General features: G+C 41.7%; 1 protein-coding gene across 1 annotated transcript in view; it reads left to right on the forward strand.

Moving 5' to 3' along the window:
* cdh24b (cadherin 24, type 2b) overlaps window positions 1-16,035 on the forward strand; it is a 192,011-nt gene extending 175,976 nt beyond the window's left edge. The window contains exons 11-14 of the mRNA XM_088015057.1: window positions 2,011-2,325; window positions 7,080-7,287; window positions 8,907-9,396; window positions 11,939-16,035. Coding sequence (XP_087871183.1) covers window positions 2,011-2,325; window positions 7,080-7,287; window positions 8,907-9,396; window positions 11,939-12,943 — 2,018 coding nt within the window. The 3' untranslated portion in view covers window positions 12,944-16,035. The remainder of the gene's footprint in view (window positions 1-2,010; window positions 2,326-7,079; window positions 7,288-8,906; window positions 9,397-11,938) is intronic.
* Window positions 16,036-16,396: the final 361 nt, after the last annotated feature.

The following is a 16,396-nucleotide window of genomic DNA, read 5'->3' on the forward strand; positions in this document are numbered from 1 at the left end:
CTGGTATTCCTGCTTCCATCTACTGTTCAAAAACATGGGTTTCAGGTGAATTGGTCTCTCTACATTGCCTGTAGTTCTGTATGCAAGGCAGAGACAACACACAGAATGTGTGTTGTCTCTGCATCCAACTGCACCCTCACAACTCTGGATGAAAGTGTCTATTTTAGCCACACAAAGGAACAAGTCTAAAATCATCGTTTCCATTTTTCACATGCTTCCAGATAATATAACACAGCAACAATTTTATCTCTGAAATTCGAAGGCTTGAACTCGTGTTTCATTTAAGTGTCGGTGGCAAGCAGGGACATCCGGGTCTCTGCGATACAAAGCCCAGAACTTTTTTGAACAGCTTTTTGTCCCTTGATTAGAACACAGTGATGGATCACGGATCAGGAGGATAAATCCACTGACGTGTGGTTTCAAAGTCCTCTTTGATGTGTCATCCAGCAGCAGAACAGAGGAACAATAAGATCATGTTCCGTTCCCATATGGACAGCTTGTCACAAAAACGTGCCTCATTATTTGCTTTGTTACCAAAGAGAATGATCTGATCTGTGATTTCAATCAACAGAGAGGATTCAGGATAATCACCCTTGTCATGTTGGTGCAACTTTGCAGTGACATTCATGTTGATAAAGAATATCCATGCCTTCTTTTATCTCACGGCATTCTGGGGGTTTTTTTAGTCTCCGTTATTTGATATAGAAATATCTTTAAAAAAAAAAAAACATTTTCCATGCACATAGACAAATCTATTTGTTGGAGGTTAGAAGAGACATTTCAATCGCAAAAACATTGCATACAAGATTCTCAATATCTTGTATGCAAGATATTGTCTAACACTTTAACATGTCAGATTTTGTACTTTCAGAAATTTTAGCCTCTTACAAAGGTTTTCATATCCCTTGGCATTCTTTTGTTTTGCCCCCCACAGACACAAACTTCAGTGTATTTCACTGGAATTTAATGTTACTGAACAAAAAGTAGTGCACCATTGTGAAGTGGAAGACAAATCGATAGAAAAAAATGCAATTTGGGAGCATGGTTACCATTTCTAAATAGTAGCCCCCTTTTCTTGGATACTCCAAAATGAAATCCAACCGAGAACAACTTCAAATGAATCAAGACGTGACTACTAACCAAAACTAACAGGCTGGGCAAGGCAGACATTAATCAGCAAAGCAGCTGAGATTTTTTATGGTGAACAAGAGAAAATGAAACAATTCAGAGTTGATTGAAAGGTGACTCGAGCGTAAGACTTGAGAATAACGCAGAGGTTTCCCTTCCAGCAGGACAAAGGTTTTACACCCAGAGCTACAATGGGTGGGTTTACAAGACATTGTTTATGTGTGTGGCAGTCCGTCTCGATGGATGACGATTGTTGCTTCGTTAAGGATCAGAAGTCAAGAATAATGGTTCCTTTAATGGCTCGCTAATCTAGTAATTGGCCTGTGTTGGTGTCCACAGAACTGGCAGAGCTGTTGGGCTGCACCTGATGAAATCAAACAGAGTATTTGTGAGTTTGATGCTTTGGATTGTTTCATTCTGCATGACATTTAGTCTTTTACCAGAGTATGAGCATCTCCATTGAAAGGCAACTAAGATATATTGATGCAGCTCGGCGTTTTGACATGTTCACATCTCTTAAACATCTTTACCTGTCATGACTCTTCAAGCAGTGCCATATCATTAACTTATATAGCATAGTCATTCTTGTTACAAGCAATGCTGGTCTGTCACTTAAATTGTTCAAGTTGTGCAAAATGTAAAAAAAAAAAAAGAAAAGAAAAGTTTGACATTTTCAAAGGCTGTATTCCTGCAAGAGGTATAAATCAATCAGCAACTGACACGAGTCACAGATTTGCGAAGTTGAAAGCTGGGATTTTGGAGCACCGTTATCAGAAGGCGACCTCCTGCCATGATTTAGCACAGAAAACGGAGAATCCTAAGAGGCAGTTAGCCGCTGATTAATAACATGTGTCTTCCTTTCTGTCTGATTTTCCCCGGCAGGCCCCACAGCCAGCCTGGTGCTGCTGTCCCAGCTCCAGCCGTTGTCCCGCTCCCCATCCTCCACCTTGACGCTGTATGTCCCGCTCGTCCTCAGGGACGGGACGTCGGGCCTCACCAGCACGGGGACGGTCACCGTGTCTGTCTGCCCCTGCCTGAGGGGGGGAGCCCGCGCCGAGGAGAAGGACAAGCAGACGGAGGGAGATTCGGACTGGGAGAGAGAGGCGGTGTGTCTGCCTCAGCAGTCCATGCTGCCCTCCCCGGGGCTCAGCACTGCCGCCCTGCTGGCTATCCTGGCTTGTGTTGCTACGCTACTGGGTAAATATTTTGTCGCATAAAATATGCAGTTGAAACCGGATACCTGGATACACCAGAAATACACATTAAATCAGACAAAAACTGATTAAAATGTATTTGCTGCGGTTTGCTGGAAATTCGTGCCGTTCCTCGTGACAGAAGTGAATCAGGTTTTAGGCAAACAGCTTTTTCACTCAGTCCCACAAACTTTCTTTGGATCTTCTGGAGCTGGACGATACGGCAGAGAACCAAACCACGACATAAGGATTTCATATCAGTCCATATCGATAATTAATGATTAGTTTTTGGTTTTCAATACCTGAAATACTGCCAAGCTGGTGACGTGACCTTTCCTGTTTCATCCAAATTTTTTGTTTTAAGCAGTTATGAGGCATGGTGGCGAAACCTGAAGCTGCTGCTGCGCAACCTACTCAACAGGTTGTTGCTAGGTAACCCGTGAGCGGGCGAGTTAGTTGATGCCGCTCACCTTGCTTTGCTGGTGACGAGAGGTTGAGCAGCTAAAACCTTCCTACAATTGTTGTTAAACACAGAGATCAGCCAAAGTTGAGGTCCAAAATGCTTGTTTATTTTATTTTATTTTATTTTATTTATGCATCATGTCACACAAGTAATCTCTTTGAGTTGTTTCCTTAAAATACATCAACAGCTGTGCCTCAAACTATGACATATTCTGGACATTCCCAAATTACGTAGACACAAAAATCCCATTAAAAATGAAGAAAGGTTATAAAATTTTTTATAAAAACAGTCGCATGACTTCGCAAATACAAATGTTGCTAATCCTTGCTGACCCAAAGTAGAAAAAAAAAAAAAATTTAAAGTCTGACAGTGAGATAAAAAAAAGAGATTTTGTGTCCTTTCACATTAAAAGTATTTGTGGTTTTAAAAGTGTTACTGCGCTCTATATGAGATCTCTTTAACTAAAATAGCTGCAGTGCTGTCCGCTAAACAGAGTATCATTAATCATTTCCCAGTTTAAAAAAAAAGGCCTTTTCTTATATAACCTCATTGATGATTATACTCCAGCACACATTGTTATATATACAGCAAAGAGATATAATTTTTATTTTAATGCTAATCTAATAAAAACTGCTGAGTAATTAGTGTTTTAGTGCTGTATTTTTACCACTACACTACCACTACCGCTGCCTAATCTGCATATGGAAACAATAAAAGCAGCAGTGGAAATATTTCTCTGAGTCACAGCCACTCAATAGCCGGGTTTGCTTTTTTTCTTTCTGGTTTAGCCCACTTATTTCTTTTGGCAAGGTCAGCTCCGATCAGCGCTAACGTAGCATTACCGAGTGATTATCTGGGTTCTCCGTTTTCGTTTTTTTTTTTTTTTTTCTTCTTCTTCTGTAGCAGCGTAACCAAATGTCACTGCTCCGCCTCATAATGCCGAGTCTCAGAGAAGGCCTTGGCTGGAGGCCAGCATCGTTGTCGGTTCCATTCAGCCAGCCGGATCACCACTGACGCCGCGTTTGATGCAGTCGTTATTATTCTGGGAGCGGCCGGTTCAATCACAGCACTAATGTAACACGGTGTGAGTGAGGGCGGCTTTGACGGAGCTGAGGAATGAACCACAATAGGTAAACGCCTGAACTGTGTTGTGGTATTTGACAGTCTATAACAGGATGTTTTTTTTTTTTTTAGTTGTGCGATAAAGATATAACACATTAAAACCAGAACATACACGAAATGCCAGAAAGTCCTCAAAGAGGCTTTGACAATGGCTCCATGAGGATCGAGTCTGGTGATTAAAAAGAAACTGGGCCTGCATTAACGACCTCTGACGGCTCTCTTTTAGTGAGAAAATATGTGCAGTAGGCTGTGGAAATGAGCCCACATATTATCGTGGATGTTTATAATATTTTTGCACATGGATCAGTGGATTTTATCCGTAGAAAATAAATAAAGCAACTTCTGACAATATCGCGGCAGCAGATTAACTTAATGCAGCAGCTTAGCCGCCTACATGACACCCACAAGGAGATATAAGCGCGTGTGGACACGCAATGATGCTATCGTTCTCTCCTTGCTAAGCCCCTTCCCTAAGCTTCTATTGCCTAATTGTAAACAATTGCAACAAAACAAGAAATTAACGTTTTAACCGTGTAAAATTCTCATATTTATTCAGCACGTCTGGTTAACTGATCAATCAGTCGTAACAAAGACGTACTGTTATGCCTCAATTCCACTAGAGAGGTACGTCACGGGTCGGCGTGCGCTATTTTATTTGATATTTTGTTTGTGTAGCAGAAACACTGGAGTACAGTCTTTTTAATGCCAGTTTGGGGATCTGTTAAAATGGGATCTGAGCATAAAACACGCTCAGATCCAATGCCAGGTCTTGGATTTTGTAGTTAAGTTTTTGTCAGTGTGGACTGGTGGTGCGGTAGTGGAAATAAAGCTCATTAGTCTGCACTATTTCCCAAATTATAACAGGACAATTGGACAACCTCTTTGTTTCCCTTGAACGTGGAAACAGATTCTGACAATCAAACCCTGCTTCTGTGTACTGATGGTTTTATTGCTAAATGATCTTGGTTTGACATAAAGTTTTCATGAAAATGACAATTAAATACAAGGCAAGTAGGGAGAAAATACTTTTTCGACTCCACAGATAATTAAAAAAAAATGGAAATAATAAATAGTTTTGGACAGCAGTGACTGAGCTCAGGATTTCTGATTGGCTAGTTTCTTTAAAATGTTGTATAAATTATGTGATTAAGATTTGATCACTTATCAGCTCCACAAGATACACAGAGAATATTTGTGACATCGTTTTTGGCTTGTGTGGTTCTGCTCAATATTGCACTGGATATGAGGCTCGATTTCAAATTTCTACAGAACCTCATTATGCTCTGCTTATAGGTGGCTTTTAAACGAACCAGTAGGCTATTAATATATTACATCGTTTCTGTGCCCAAATCTAGGCCAGTTGTTGAAAAGTGAATTTCAGAGCTTTTATTAGTTTTCATGAAAGATTCCAGATTTTGGACTGGGAGTGTTTGTTTGTGAAAGTGTGATATTTTGTTTCTGTTAAACTGGTTTTATTTATGGGTTCAGTCTAAAGATGGGTTGTGTTTGTATCTTCCGTGTAGAAAAGATATTTTTGTCTTTTCATTGGATATTTTCCAGTGGCACTCCTCATCGGTGGGAGACATCCTACTTACTTTCTAACCAGTCAAAAAGGAAGAAATGATCTGATATTCAGGACTGGGATGATATTCAGTGCAGACTTGTGGAGAGCACATAACCCAGTTTCTCTCTTCTCAGCAGCAAGTAGGAGACGCAGCACAAGGGGGAGCCTACTTCCTGTTGACAGCACATTCATGGAAGTATTAGGAAACTGGCCTCAGCTGACAGATTGACATATTTTATTACCAGGATGCTCATGTTCAGACCCACCTCCACTCGACTGGAGGTCAGTCAGAACATGATGTGGTGCCACTACTGATGTGGTGCCCATGTGCTTCTCATCACTTTTATCAGTTTTTCTACAAAATGATCAGGGGCAGTATTGTGTAAAATTTACTTTTTTAAGGTTTACGTCATATTATAATGCGATTCCCTCATCAAAAACATACCTGGAGTGAGACTAAAGGAGAAATCCTTTAGTCTCCTGTAGCAACCACAAAACATCTGGGAGGACCGGGCACCGCCTTCGAGGACGAAGCTGAAGTTTCCAAGCCTTTGAACTTCTGCATTGCAGAGCAGCCGTACACACACTCGGCTCCTTCAGACTAGCCAGCAACAATTAGCAAACAGCTATTGAAACTGGGCCTCAGCTGAGCTCATCATACAAGCTACATCTCAGTGCAGCGCTCGTAAAAAATATTGTTAAAGGGTTAATTAATAGTTGTGATGACTTCCTGAAGATGGAGTTGCAGAAAAACTTAGAGTCAGGGGCCCCAATTTCAAGATGTTAAATCATAAAATCTAATTTATTTTCGGTCATATTTGATGTATATGTAGCATTTTTATAACAACTGAAGGTATTATGCACTACAAAACGGCATGTGGCTGGAAAACACACAATACTGCCTGTTTAAACAAGTTTCAATATAAAAATAAGTTTCAGTAATAGCTCTGAATTAGTTTAAATCCAAGTTCAAAATAGTTTAAAGTTTTATGCCAAGGCATTTGCATTCCATTTGGAAAGAGTTTTTTTTTTTATCCCCCCGACACCAAAACACATTGAAACTATTCATTGTTGAGTTTTTTTTTTTTTCTTCAATCTCGTTGTTGCCCTACAGTTACACGCATAGTAACATTTTCCCCAGTTAGTAAGGTAATTATGAATTCCATTGTAAATTATGAAACCACACTCAATGGTTGAACGTGGCCACAGGTATCCCTGCTAATGAGCTTCCATCGCTTTGCTCATTGCCACAGCTCAGGGTCAAATGCGGCTCCTTGCTTTGAGAATATAGAACGAGAGTCATGGAGTCATGAGAGGGTAAGGTATCCGTTTGCCCAGTTAGAGCTCAAAGTCAATTACAGAGTGGAGGCATGCAGTCTGCTGATATGATATACCGGCCCTCTAACCTAAGGCCTCTTCTGCGTTCTCTTTGTCTTTGAGAATTTCACCTCTTTGTCCGTATGAATCTCACTCACTCACTCCGTCCTCCACCTGCTTTCCTTTATTTCCCCTGTGACTTATGATGCACCTTCTCCTCCATTGTTCATCATTCTCTCTCTCTCTCTCTCTTTTTCTGCTTGGATATCATCGACGCCCGTCCCCTCCGCAGCAGTGAGCGCCCTGTCGCTGTCGCTGCGCCGTCAGAAGAGGGACTCCCTGTCGCCGCTGGAGGAGGACGACGTGCGCGAGAACATCATAACCTACGACGACGAGGGCGGCGGCGAGGCCGACACGGCCGCCTTTGATATCGCCGCGCTCCAGAGCGCGCCGCACAGCTCCCGTTCTCGAGGCTATCGCACGCTCGACAGCAGGAATGTGTAAGTAGGCTGAGGGACTGTTTACATAACGCGCAGACGAGTTCGGTTTCATCAAAACCTCAAAGCTGGTCTCACATTACACGCCAAAGGGGAGCACAAGAGGTAAACATCACCTCCTCCTCAGCGCCCGTCCGTCCCTCCCGCTGTAGAAAAGGCTCCCGCCGCACTCAGGACTCAACCGATGCACTTAAGCAAGCAGTCGGGCCGCAGCTCCCGGGTCATAATCAATCCCCGATCAAAATGCCGAAACAGAAGACTATCAAGCACGGCGGTCCTGGGAGACCACTTTGTTCTGTCCGTTTTTGTTAAAGCTCGTTTGTGTCCCGCTACATCAGAGGGCCGTTTGCACCCACTTTGATGCTTCTGTGAAACGTTGTTATTGCCTTTGGAGTAATAATTAGTTCCCGAATTCATGCAGGCCATATGGAGAGGCCATAAACAAGTACAAAGAGTGCCTGCAGTTTATCGAAAATTGCTTTTTTTTTTTTTTTTTTTCCCCACTTTATAAGACGTGGACACAACAACATTTAGAAAGAAAAAAGTCTAGTGCAATACAGTGCAACATCCCTGCAACAATTCCTTTTTAGGTTTTATTGTTGTTGATGCTGTGCGCCTGAGAAGTTATTAAATTAAACTTTGTGAATGTGAAGCCGCGTTTTGACCCAAATTATGATTGATTTTGTTTTTTGCAAAGCAGTTAATTTATTGCCCTATTTTAGCATTAGCATATTTGAACAAACATCGTTTGCTGTTAGTTCAAGCTTGCTCTCATAGTGGCTGATCTTGCCCAGGATTATTACACTGCTCAAAAAAAATAAAGGGAACACTCAAATAACACATCCTAGATCTGAATGAATGAAATATTCTCATTGAATACTTTGTTCTGTACAAAGTTGAATGTGCTGACAACAAAATCACACAAAAATCATCAATGGAAATCAAATTTATTAACCAATGGAGGCCTGGATTTGGAGCCACACACAAAATTAAAGTGAAATGTTCCCTTTATTTTTTTGAGCAGTATATTATATCAGATTGGTAGTTTGCAAGCAGGACAGTTGAAAGATCAAAAATATCCCTGTTTAGTGTAAATCAGATAGCACATTGCTAAAAACATAAAAACATAAAAAAGGATGTAGGGCTGAATGAAATGGCTGAAAAACATAAGCATTATCAGTCAAAATTGATAATTATTGCTCTGCTTTTTGGTTTTAATATCTGAAAACAAAAAGGCGAACTGGTAAAGACAAACTGAAAACTGGGGAAAAAACTTCCCCAGTTTTAACCTCATGCCATTGTTTTTTATTTTTAAGTTATTGTGGCAAAACTTGAAACTGCTGTTGCGCAATATACTCAACAAGTTGTTGCTAGGTAACCCAAGAGAGAATGAGCTGGTTGCTTAGCTGGTGATGAGAGGTTGAGTGACTAAAGCCTTTCCTCTGCCAACATCCCCCAGAATGCCGTGCGGTTCTGGATCAGATTTCTGTGAAATTATTAGATATTCTATCAGACGTATTATCTGCTGATATTGATCACGCCGCTATCACGATATTTATAGTTATGGATTTATTGTCCAGCCGTAAAAGGATCTAGTTTTGAACATTTTGTTTGTTTTCCAGGCGTTACACCCAGCAAGGTCAAGACAAAGGTCGCAACTACGCCTGGCCCCAGAATCCAAGTGTGGACCATGGCTACTCGGCACCAGGAGGACCCCTTTACGGCCGCCTCTGCTACAGCAGCCACACCCTCCCGGTTCTCCGCCGTACACCAGGAGGAGCCTTCGACCCGGGCCTGGCGGAGCTGGCGTACCGCATTCCCGGAGCCCAGCCGGACCACTCCCTGGTCATCCAGAACCAAGGCGCGATGGTCGGGCCGATGGAGTCGGGGGCGGTGTACGTAGCGCCCACGGACCTCAGCACAGGGAGCCGAACGGGCAGTCGCACCGGCAGCCGCGACGGGACAGCGCCGCAAAGCGGAGTGAGCACATCAGACGGAGGGACTCCGAGGACCAGCGACAGCCAGGAGAGAGGAGGCGGGACGGGACCAGGAAGCAGCTGCATGGACGGAAGTAACGAGGACAAAAGCAATCACAATCAGGATCTGGACTGGGTAAGGATATATGGAAACGATCGGTTGGAAAATATGCATTACCCTGCAGAAGTATCTACAACTTAAGATGGAGCTAAATATTGCATATTTCTGAAAGAGAAACCTAAAAACGACTGGAGGTTCATCTTCTACACATGAATGTCCTCAAAGGGCAGATAGTGGCAGAAAGTGTTGATAAAACTATCTATTAACAAACTGTTACATTTTATAGTTTTCTCTGCGTTTGATTAGCACTTCTTAAAATGTAAAAATTTTTAATATCTTTTCACACCAATGTAATTTGGTCCTATACAAACATAAACTGACTTGAATTGACCTATAAAGTAAAATTTAAACATACAACTATTACCGAATAGCTTCGTTTATGTGGCCCTCTATATTCCAGAGGGCCACATAAGGTTCAACACATGTGCTCAAAGCATGTTCATGTGTTGCAAATACTCAGTTAATTCCTTGTTGGATTTGGGTCTGGACTTTAAGTATCGACTCTTTTTCATTCCATTTTCATTCTCACATTAAAGTTCGTGCCTATGTAGCTAAAAATAGAACGAAGTGAATACTTTTGCGAGTGTTGGGAGTGATTTGGAAGCTAATTCAATTAATCTTGGATTATAAATCAACTTTTTGATGAGTTGAAATGAAGTGCCCTGTTTACGAAACGTGTTTTGGTTCTGATTTGCAGGATGGACTGAAACGGTCCGTCTAATAATCCTCGCATGTTCGTCGTGCAAATCATGCATCCATGAGCGTTTGGTGTGAAAACTGGTGTTCTGCTCTGCAAAAGCAGCGAAATATGTGAACAGATGGAGAGCTAGACATCATGAGAAGGAAGCAAAAAAAGCAAAGGTAGATGTTGTGCTAAATTATAAAATACATTTAAATAATTTCCTGGGCTAATGATAGATGGCTGCATTGGAATTGGAATTAAAGTTGAATGAGTGACTTAATTATTCTATTGTATGAGCAAATAATATGTTAGAAAGTAATTAAGCAAATATAAAGGAATTGTTAAGTTTCCATTTAACATAATACGGTAGATAATTGCAGTCCTCCCACACTAAAGCGTTTTAGTGTCTGTAAATCAGCAGAACTGAGCAGGACAATGGCGGGAGAATTTGATGGTGCAGATATATCAGCACATTTATACCCCATTGTACATTTTTTTGTCTTCTCTTATTTATTAAGTCGTAGCGTGGCTCTCCGCTGCTTTATTTAATTTTCAAATATTCTATCTCTGTTTCACTTCCCGATTCATCTCCCTTTCACTGTTGGCTCATTCTGCTTCTCAATTAATATCTATGACTTCGTACAGCTCCTCTTCTACTCCCTTCACTGCAGTTCAGTTTCTCTCTCGATCGTGTCAGGCCCTTTCCATCATCGTTTTCTCAAGCTTTTTCCACAGGGAGCAAAATTCTGGAAGAGGATGGAAATTGATTGATGACCCCCCCCCCCCCAAACTCTGGATGAGTTTGAGGAGTGATGTGTTTCCATATTTTAATTTTTTTTATTCCCTATTCTATTATCTGAAAGCTGCTTGCATTAATTCATCAGTTTCTATTTCGCCTTCATCTTTTGCATGCTTCCCTCCTTCCTTCTTTTCTTTCATGCTTCCGTTATTCTTTTATTCTTCCATCTCTTCCATTTTTTATTTTCTTGTTCCTTTCATCCTATTTAGAAATAGCGACAAGGGATACAAGTTATCGATTATTTAATTAATCTAAAGTTGATTCATCATCCAAGCAGCCAGTTTCTTAAAAAACTTGAGATTTAATTTCAATCAAGATGGCGGGGCGTCTTTCCAAAATGTAAAGGGCTAAATACGCTAAATTAAAAAAAATAATAATAATAATAATAATATATAGTCAGCTGTATTTACATACTGTCTGAATAAACAGAAAATGGCAGTTTTTTTCACATTATTAAACTTCATAGTATATCAGTAATTTGTGCAGCTTTTCTGAATGAGCGATATTAGGATAAAAACCTTAGGAGTATGTTGAGTGTTTGTATTTCAAAACGAAACTGCATAAAGTGCATGTTGCGTCCCATATCACACTCTTTTTGGACTGATTCTCTTTCCTGTTCTGGAATCTCCCCGCCATCTTTATTTCTGTATCAGCTGACGCTGTTTTAAGGATGACAAGTGGCACCCTCTTCTGAATGAAGGCCAAACTACAATGCTAAAAGAAGGTCTAAGTGGACGTTATTAGGTGATTGGTTCAAACTAATTTTAATCTAACAATCCAATCAAATCGTAGGTTGATTAATTGTGTGTATCCCTAATTGCTACCAAAATTCTTTTTGAGGTTTTCTGTTTAACCTTTAAACATGAAAATATGCTAAAGAGGCCTGAGGATTAATGAGTCTGGAAAAGATTAGACTTTTATTAAAAACTGTGTAGGAACCATCATCTGAGCTTTGTGTCACCACTCTCTACCATATTTACTGTCTCTTCTGTTAAATCTTTCCTCCTGTTTTGTCTAATAAAACTGATTTTATTTTCAAAACTGAACGTACTCATGCTCACCCATGTTTCCCCCAGGTGCAGTCAGAGACGTTGCCCAGGGAGCACAGCCTCGTTATGACCCGCTCCGGCTCTTTGATGGGTCAGGGTCACGCCGTCGGAGGCTGGGTTTGCGACTCGGCGACCCTCCCCATGGCCGGGCGCAGGGCCTCCCGCTCCGGCCCGTCCCCGAAGCGCACCGGCCCCGGCCTGCCCGAACACGACCCCAGCGGGGAGGGAGGAGGAAGTGAAGGCGGAGGAGGAGGGGAGCGGGGACGAGGAGTCGGGAACGGGAACGCTTCCAGAGACGGACAATCAGTCGGCGGACGCAACTACGCCACTGTCCTCCAGGGGGAGGTGCCTGGAAAGAGGGACTACACCAGCAGCCTGGGGAGAGGGGGGCTGGAAATGGGAAGCAACTTTGTGGTGGCGAGACCGGACAGGGAGAACGGAGGGATCCCGCTGACCGGAACGCCGTCTGTCTTCACGGACGCAGCTGGATTTATCGGGGACTGGCGAGAGCAGATGGGTTTAGGGGGGTACGTTTTGGGCAGGAGGGACATGAGCCCCCAGCTTTTACCCTTCCCGGGGCAGCCGAGGGGAACGCTAGGCGGAGTGATGGGCTATGGGCCTGGCTGGGTTCCTGGGATGGAGGCAACAAGAGGGCCGCAGGGGCCCGGCGGTCCCTCCTTGGCACTCAGGGTGGGTGAGTTCCTACGCCTGCGTCTTGCCCAGGTCACTTTCGACCCGTCTCAGCCGCCGTACGACTCAGTACAGGTGTACGGCCTGGAGGGGACAGGATCCAGAGCCGGGTCCCTCAGCTCACTGGAGAGCGACGGCGAGAAGGAGGATTGGGGTGTGGGGCTCGAAGACTGGGGCCCTCAGTTCCAGAAACTAGCCCAGCTCTTTAAAAACAGAGAGAAAGCTAGAGAAGATCAAGAAAAAGTTGAAGATGTTGCCAAAAAGGAGAGAGAGCAGAAGGAAGAGTCTGACAAAACAGAGAAGAGGGAGGTGGAGGAAGCAAGGGATGAAGGGAAAGACTGAAAAAAACAACAAAAAAACGGGAAATCAGTGGGGGCAAAGGAGGCAGTAAGGAAGGGTAGGTGATGAAAAGGCAACTAGAGGTAGAATAATGTGAAGAGAAGTTAAAGGAGAGAAAGATGAAGAGGCAAAGTAATAAAAAGAGACAGAGAAAAATGAGCCAAGGGAGGATGGAGAATGTGAGGGCAGGAGAGGGAGTGATTGATGTAATTTAAAGCAATAAGTGTTGAAACGCTGATATGGTTGAGCACAGATACTGAGACAATGCGGAGGCTGCATGGGCTTGGGGCAGCAACAATTTGTTAAACGCTCTGGACAAAGAAAAACAACCCAAACATCCCAGACTCGATTTAATTCAGCCCGCACGTATGGAATGAGAATTAGCAGGAAAACAAGGAGAAAGAAAGATGCTACTTGTTGTGCGAGTGTGCATGTGTGTGTGTGTGTGTGTGTGTGTGTGTGTGTGTGTGTGTGTGTGTGTGTGTGTGTGTGTGTGTGTGTGTGAGAGAGAAAGTCTGGCTATGTAGGAACAAGTGCATTATTCAGACACACCAGTCTTCGTGAGCTTAAGTGTGAAGAATTAAATAAAGATAAAAAAGAGAGATGAGGAGTAGAAATCAAAATACCCAGGGACAATTTAAAGAGGAGAATAAGAAGTAGTGCTGCACAGGCAATGGTGTTGGTATTTGGAACGATGCGCAGACGGAGTCGGAAAGTGGAAAAACACACAAAATGGCCGGAAGGGTTTCTGGGACGAAGAGAGAGCGGGATGGCGGGAATGTATAGCGTCATAAACGATCTCACAAGTGAAGCGATTGTACAGCGAACTATTACTTTTTATTCCTTCTGCCGGGGCAGAAAAGTGAATAATTCAGCTTGCTTCTCCATTCCAAATGAAAATGATGAATCATTTAAGTCCCGCCAAAAGATTCCAAACCTCCTCTGAGCCCCACGAGTAAAACAGACATTGTGAAAAATTTAAGCCGTTTAGGGATGTTGTCCCCCCACTCCCCCGCCTCACGCCCCCAACCTTTTGTAGTCGAGTGTTGATATGTTTACAGAGATTTTACACGCTGACACGTCCCGACAAAAGGACTGAATACAGTAAAGCATCGATTGTACTAAAGCAAGGTGATCCGCAGTACCTTCAGAAGTATTTTTTTTTCTTTCTTGAATATTTTACATTTTGTCACACCTGCAACCTTGTTAACCTAAGAAAACTTTAAGATACGGGAACACGTACCGACGAAGTGGAGGGATTTAAAATGTTTTCCATGCTCCCATTAACTCTGACAAGCTTGCTGGGAGAAGCATCTCCACAGCATGATGCAGCCACTACCACGTTAAACAGTAGGAATGGTGCAAATTCTGTAGTGGTTTTAATTAATTAATGCAGTGTGTGTTTGCTTACTTGTGTGTAAGCCTACTGATATTAAATTTGACATTGACTAAATGTGGCTTATGAAGTCAACCCACTTGATTTTATTTAGGGGTGTCCAATTAAAGGGGTTGAATAAACTGAAGCCAAATAGTTCTGATTTTTAATTGTAACAAAAAAATAATAATAAACAGAAAGAAAAATCCCATTCTTTCAGCTTTACAACTATGCACTACTTTGTGTCGGTTTTTCTTTTTACTTTACCGATTCGTTCATGCGAAACAAACATTGCAGACTAGCGAACAGAAGTATTGACCTGCAAAATAATTAATTAGACATGAAAACAACAAACACAAAGAACAAAAAAAAGGGTACAAATGAAAATGGATGCATTCAGGACAAAGACAAAACACAGAACATGACCAAGCGGTGTCACAACAAAGTCATTGAAGTCCCACTGAAATAATTACCTAAGTTTATTTTATTTTATTTTTTTTCAAAAGTGATTTTTTTGCAAATAAAAATCAACACCTATTTAATGCCAAAAGATGATGTAGGCAAAAAAAAAAAGAAAAAAAGACTTGGGTCATCGTTTTATCATTTACCATAAAATCTCTGAGGTTTGTGGTTACGATGTGACAAAATGTGAAAAAGTTTAGCGGTTAGAAATACTTTTTCAAAGCACTGTACAAGTATTCAACTCACATTTTAGAACGCTAGACATTCAGCTACAGAACAGTTTTACCTGTGAAGTCTGCTGTTCTCTGTTTTCCTTTCTATTTTCTGTGTACCTCTAAAGCCGCCCTACGTAGTCTCACTGTTCGCACCTCGAGGACTAAGTATGCATGACTTCTGACCACAAGTGGGGGAGGGGTAATCCGTGCCGATCACTTCCTCCTTTGAACACTTGTACTGCCTAAATGAAAGAAAAACTTTCCACAAGTCTCTTAGTTAAACAGTAGGGGTGCGTCAGCACAGAGACTCCCGCCGTAGGCCGTCGTGTCGCCATCAAAGGTCATGATGCAAATGAGTTTGAGTTTTCAGCTGGAATGCACTTTTCTACTGTACGATGTTCAGCAACAGATCATGAACAAAGTTCAAAGATAACACTTGTTTTATAAGATGTCGATTAAAAATATATACGTTGTTTGACTGTATGTAAGATCATTTTAAATGTAAATACCACTGAATAATACTGCTGAAAGAGACTATATGAGATAAAAAAAATAATAAAAAAAAAAACGAGTTTGGAAAAAATAAAAAATTAAAGAAGAATTTAGGTGTTCAAATGGAGCACTGTCGGGACTATATGTATGTATTGTAGATTAGAAATCGATCAACTGAGCTGGAATAAAAGCAGCACCCTGTATTTAACATTTGTAAATGGGTTCGTCATGTGGTAGCTCTTCTCTCGACAACAGACAAGCCGACCGTTCAATTATACATGTGGCCTCTGGCAGACGCTTGTTGTGCAAAACAGTGGTGTAGTTACAGAGAAACCTGTTGGCAAGCCTGTCCCAGTGAACAACTCATTTGAAAGAAACTGTGTGCGTGTGTGTTTGTACACACACGCACACACAGGCACAAAAATCTGTATTTCATTTCTATTATGCACTAAAATGGAATATGTCAGTACTTGGTTCTGCCTGAGAGAGATGGAGGTTTTATAGATACTTACCTCTCTTTGGGAATTTAATAAACTGTGAATTAAGGGAAAGTGGCTTTTTTTCATCTTTTATGCATTTCTGCCTCTGGAATTTAAGTACCAAATTAATTTTGCATCTCAATTTACCTAAGGAAGTTCTCAAGTTCTCCTAAACACTCGTATAGGTGTCTTATCTTAGACAGCAACTCTTAAGTTACGGTCAGGTAATAAAAGCCTCTTTTTTTCTAAGTAATGTTCACATGTCAGTGTGTAATTTGTTGGTTTTTTGTTTTTTTTTGGGGGGGGGGTTATCTCTGGAAATGAAATAGATTTAATTACAGGTCAACACCAAAAAATGAGCCTTCTAATGTTTATAAAATCCCTAATGGCTAATGTTACATCATTATATCTGTTTGGGAATTTTCTCCCATGT

This window comes from Poecilia mexicana, unplaced genomic scaffold (assembly GCF_051168715.1).
Source record: "Poecilia mexicana isolate PSO_F unplaced genomic scaffold, ASM5116871v1 scaffold_17, whole genome shotgun sequence".
NCBI classification, from domain to species: Eukaryota; Metazoa; Chordata; class Actinopteri; order Cyprinodontiformes; family Poeciliidae; genus Poecilia; species Poecilia mexicana.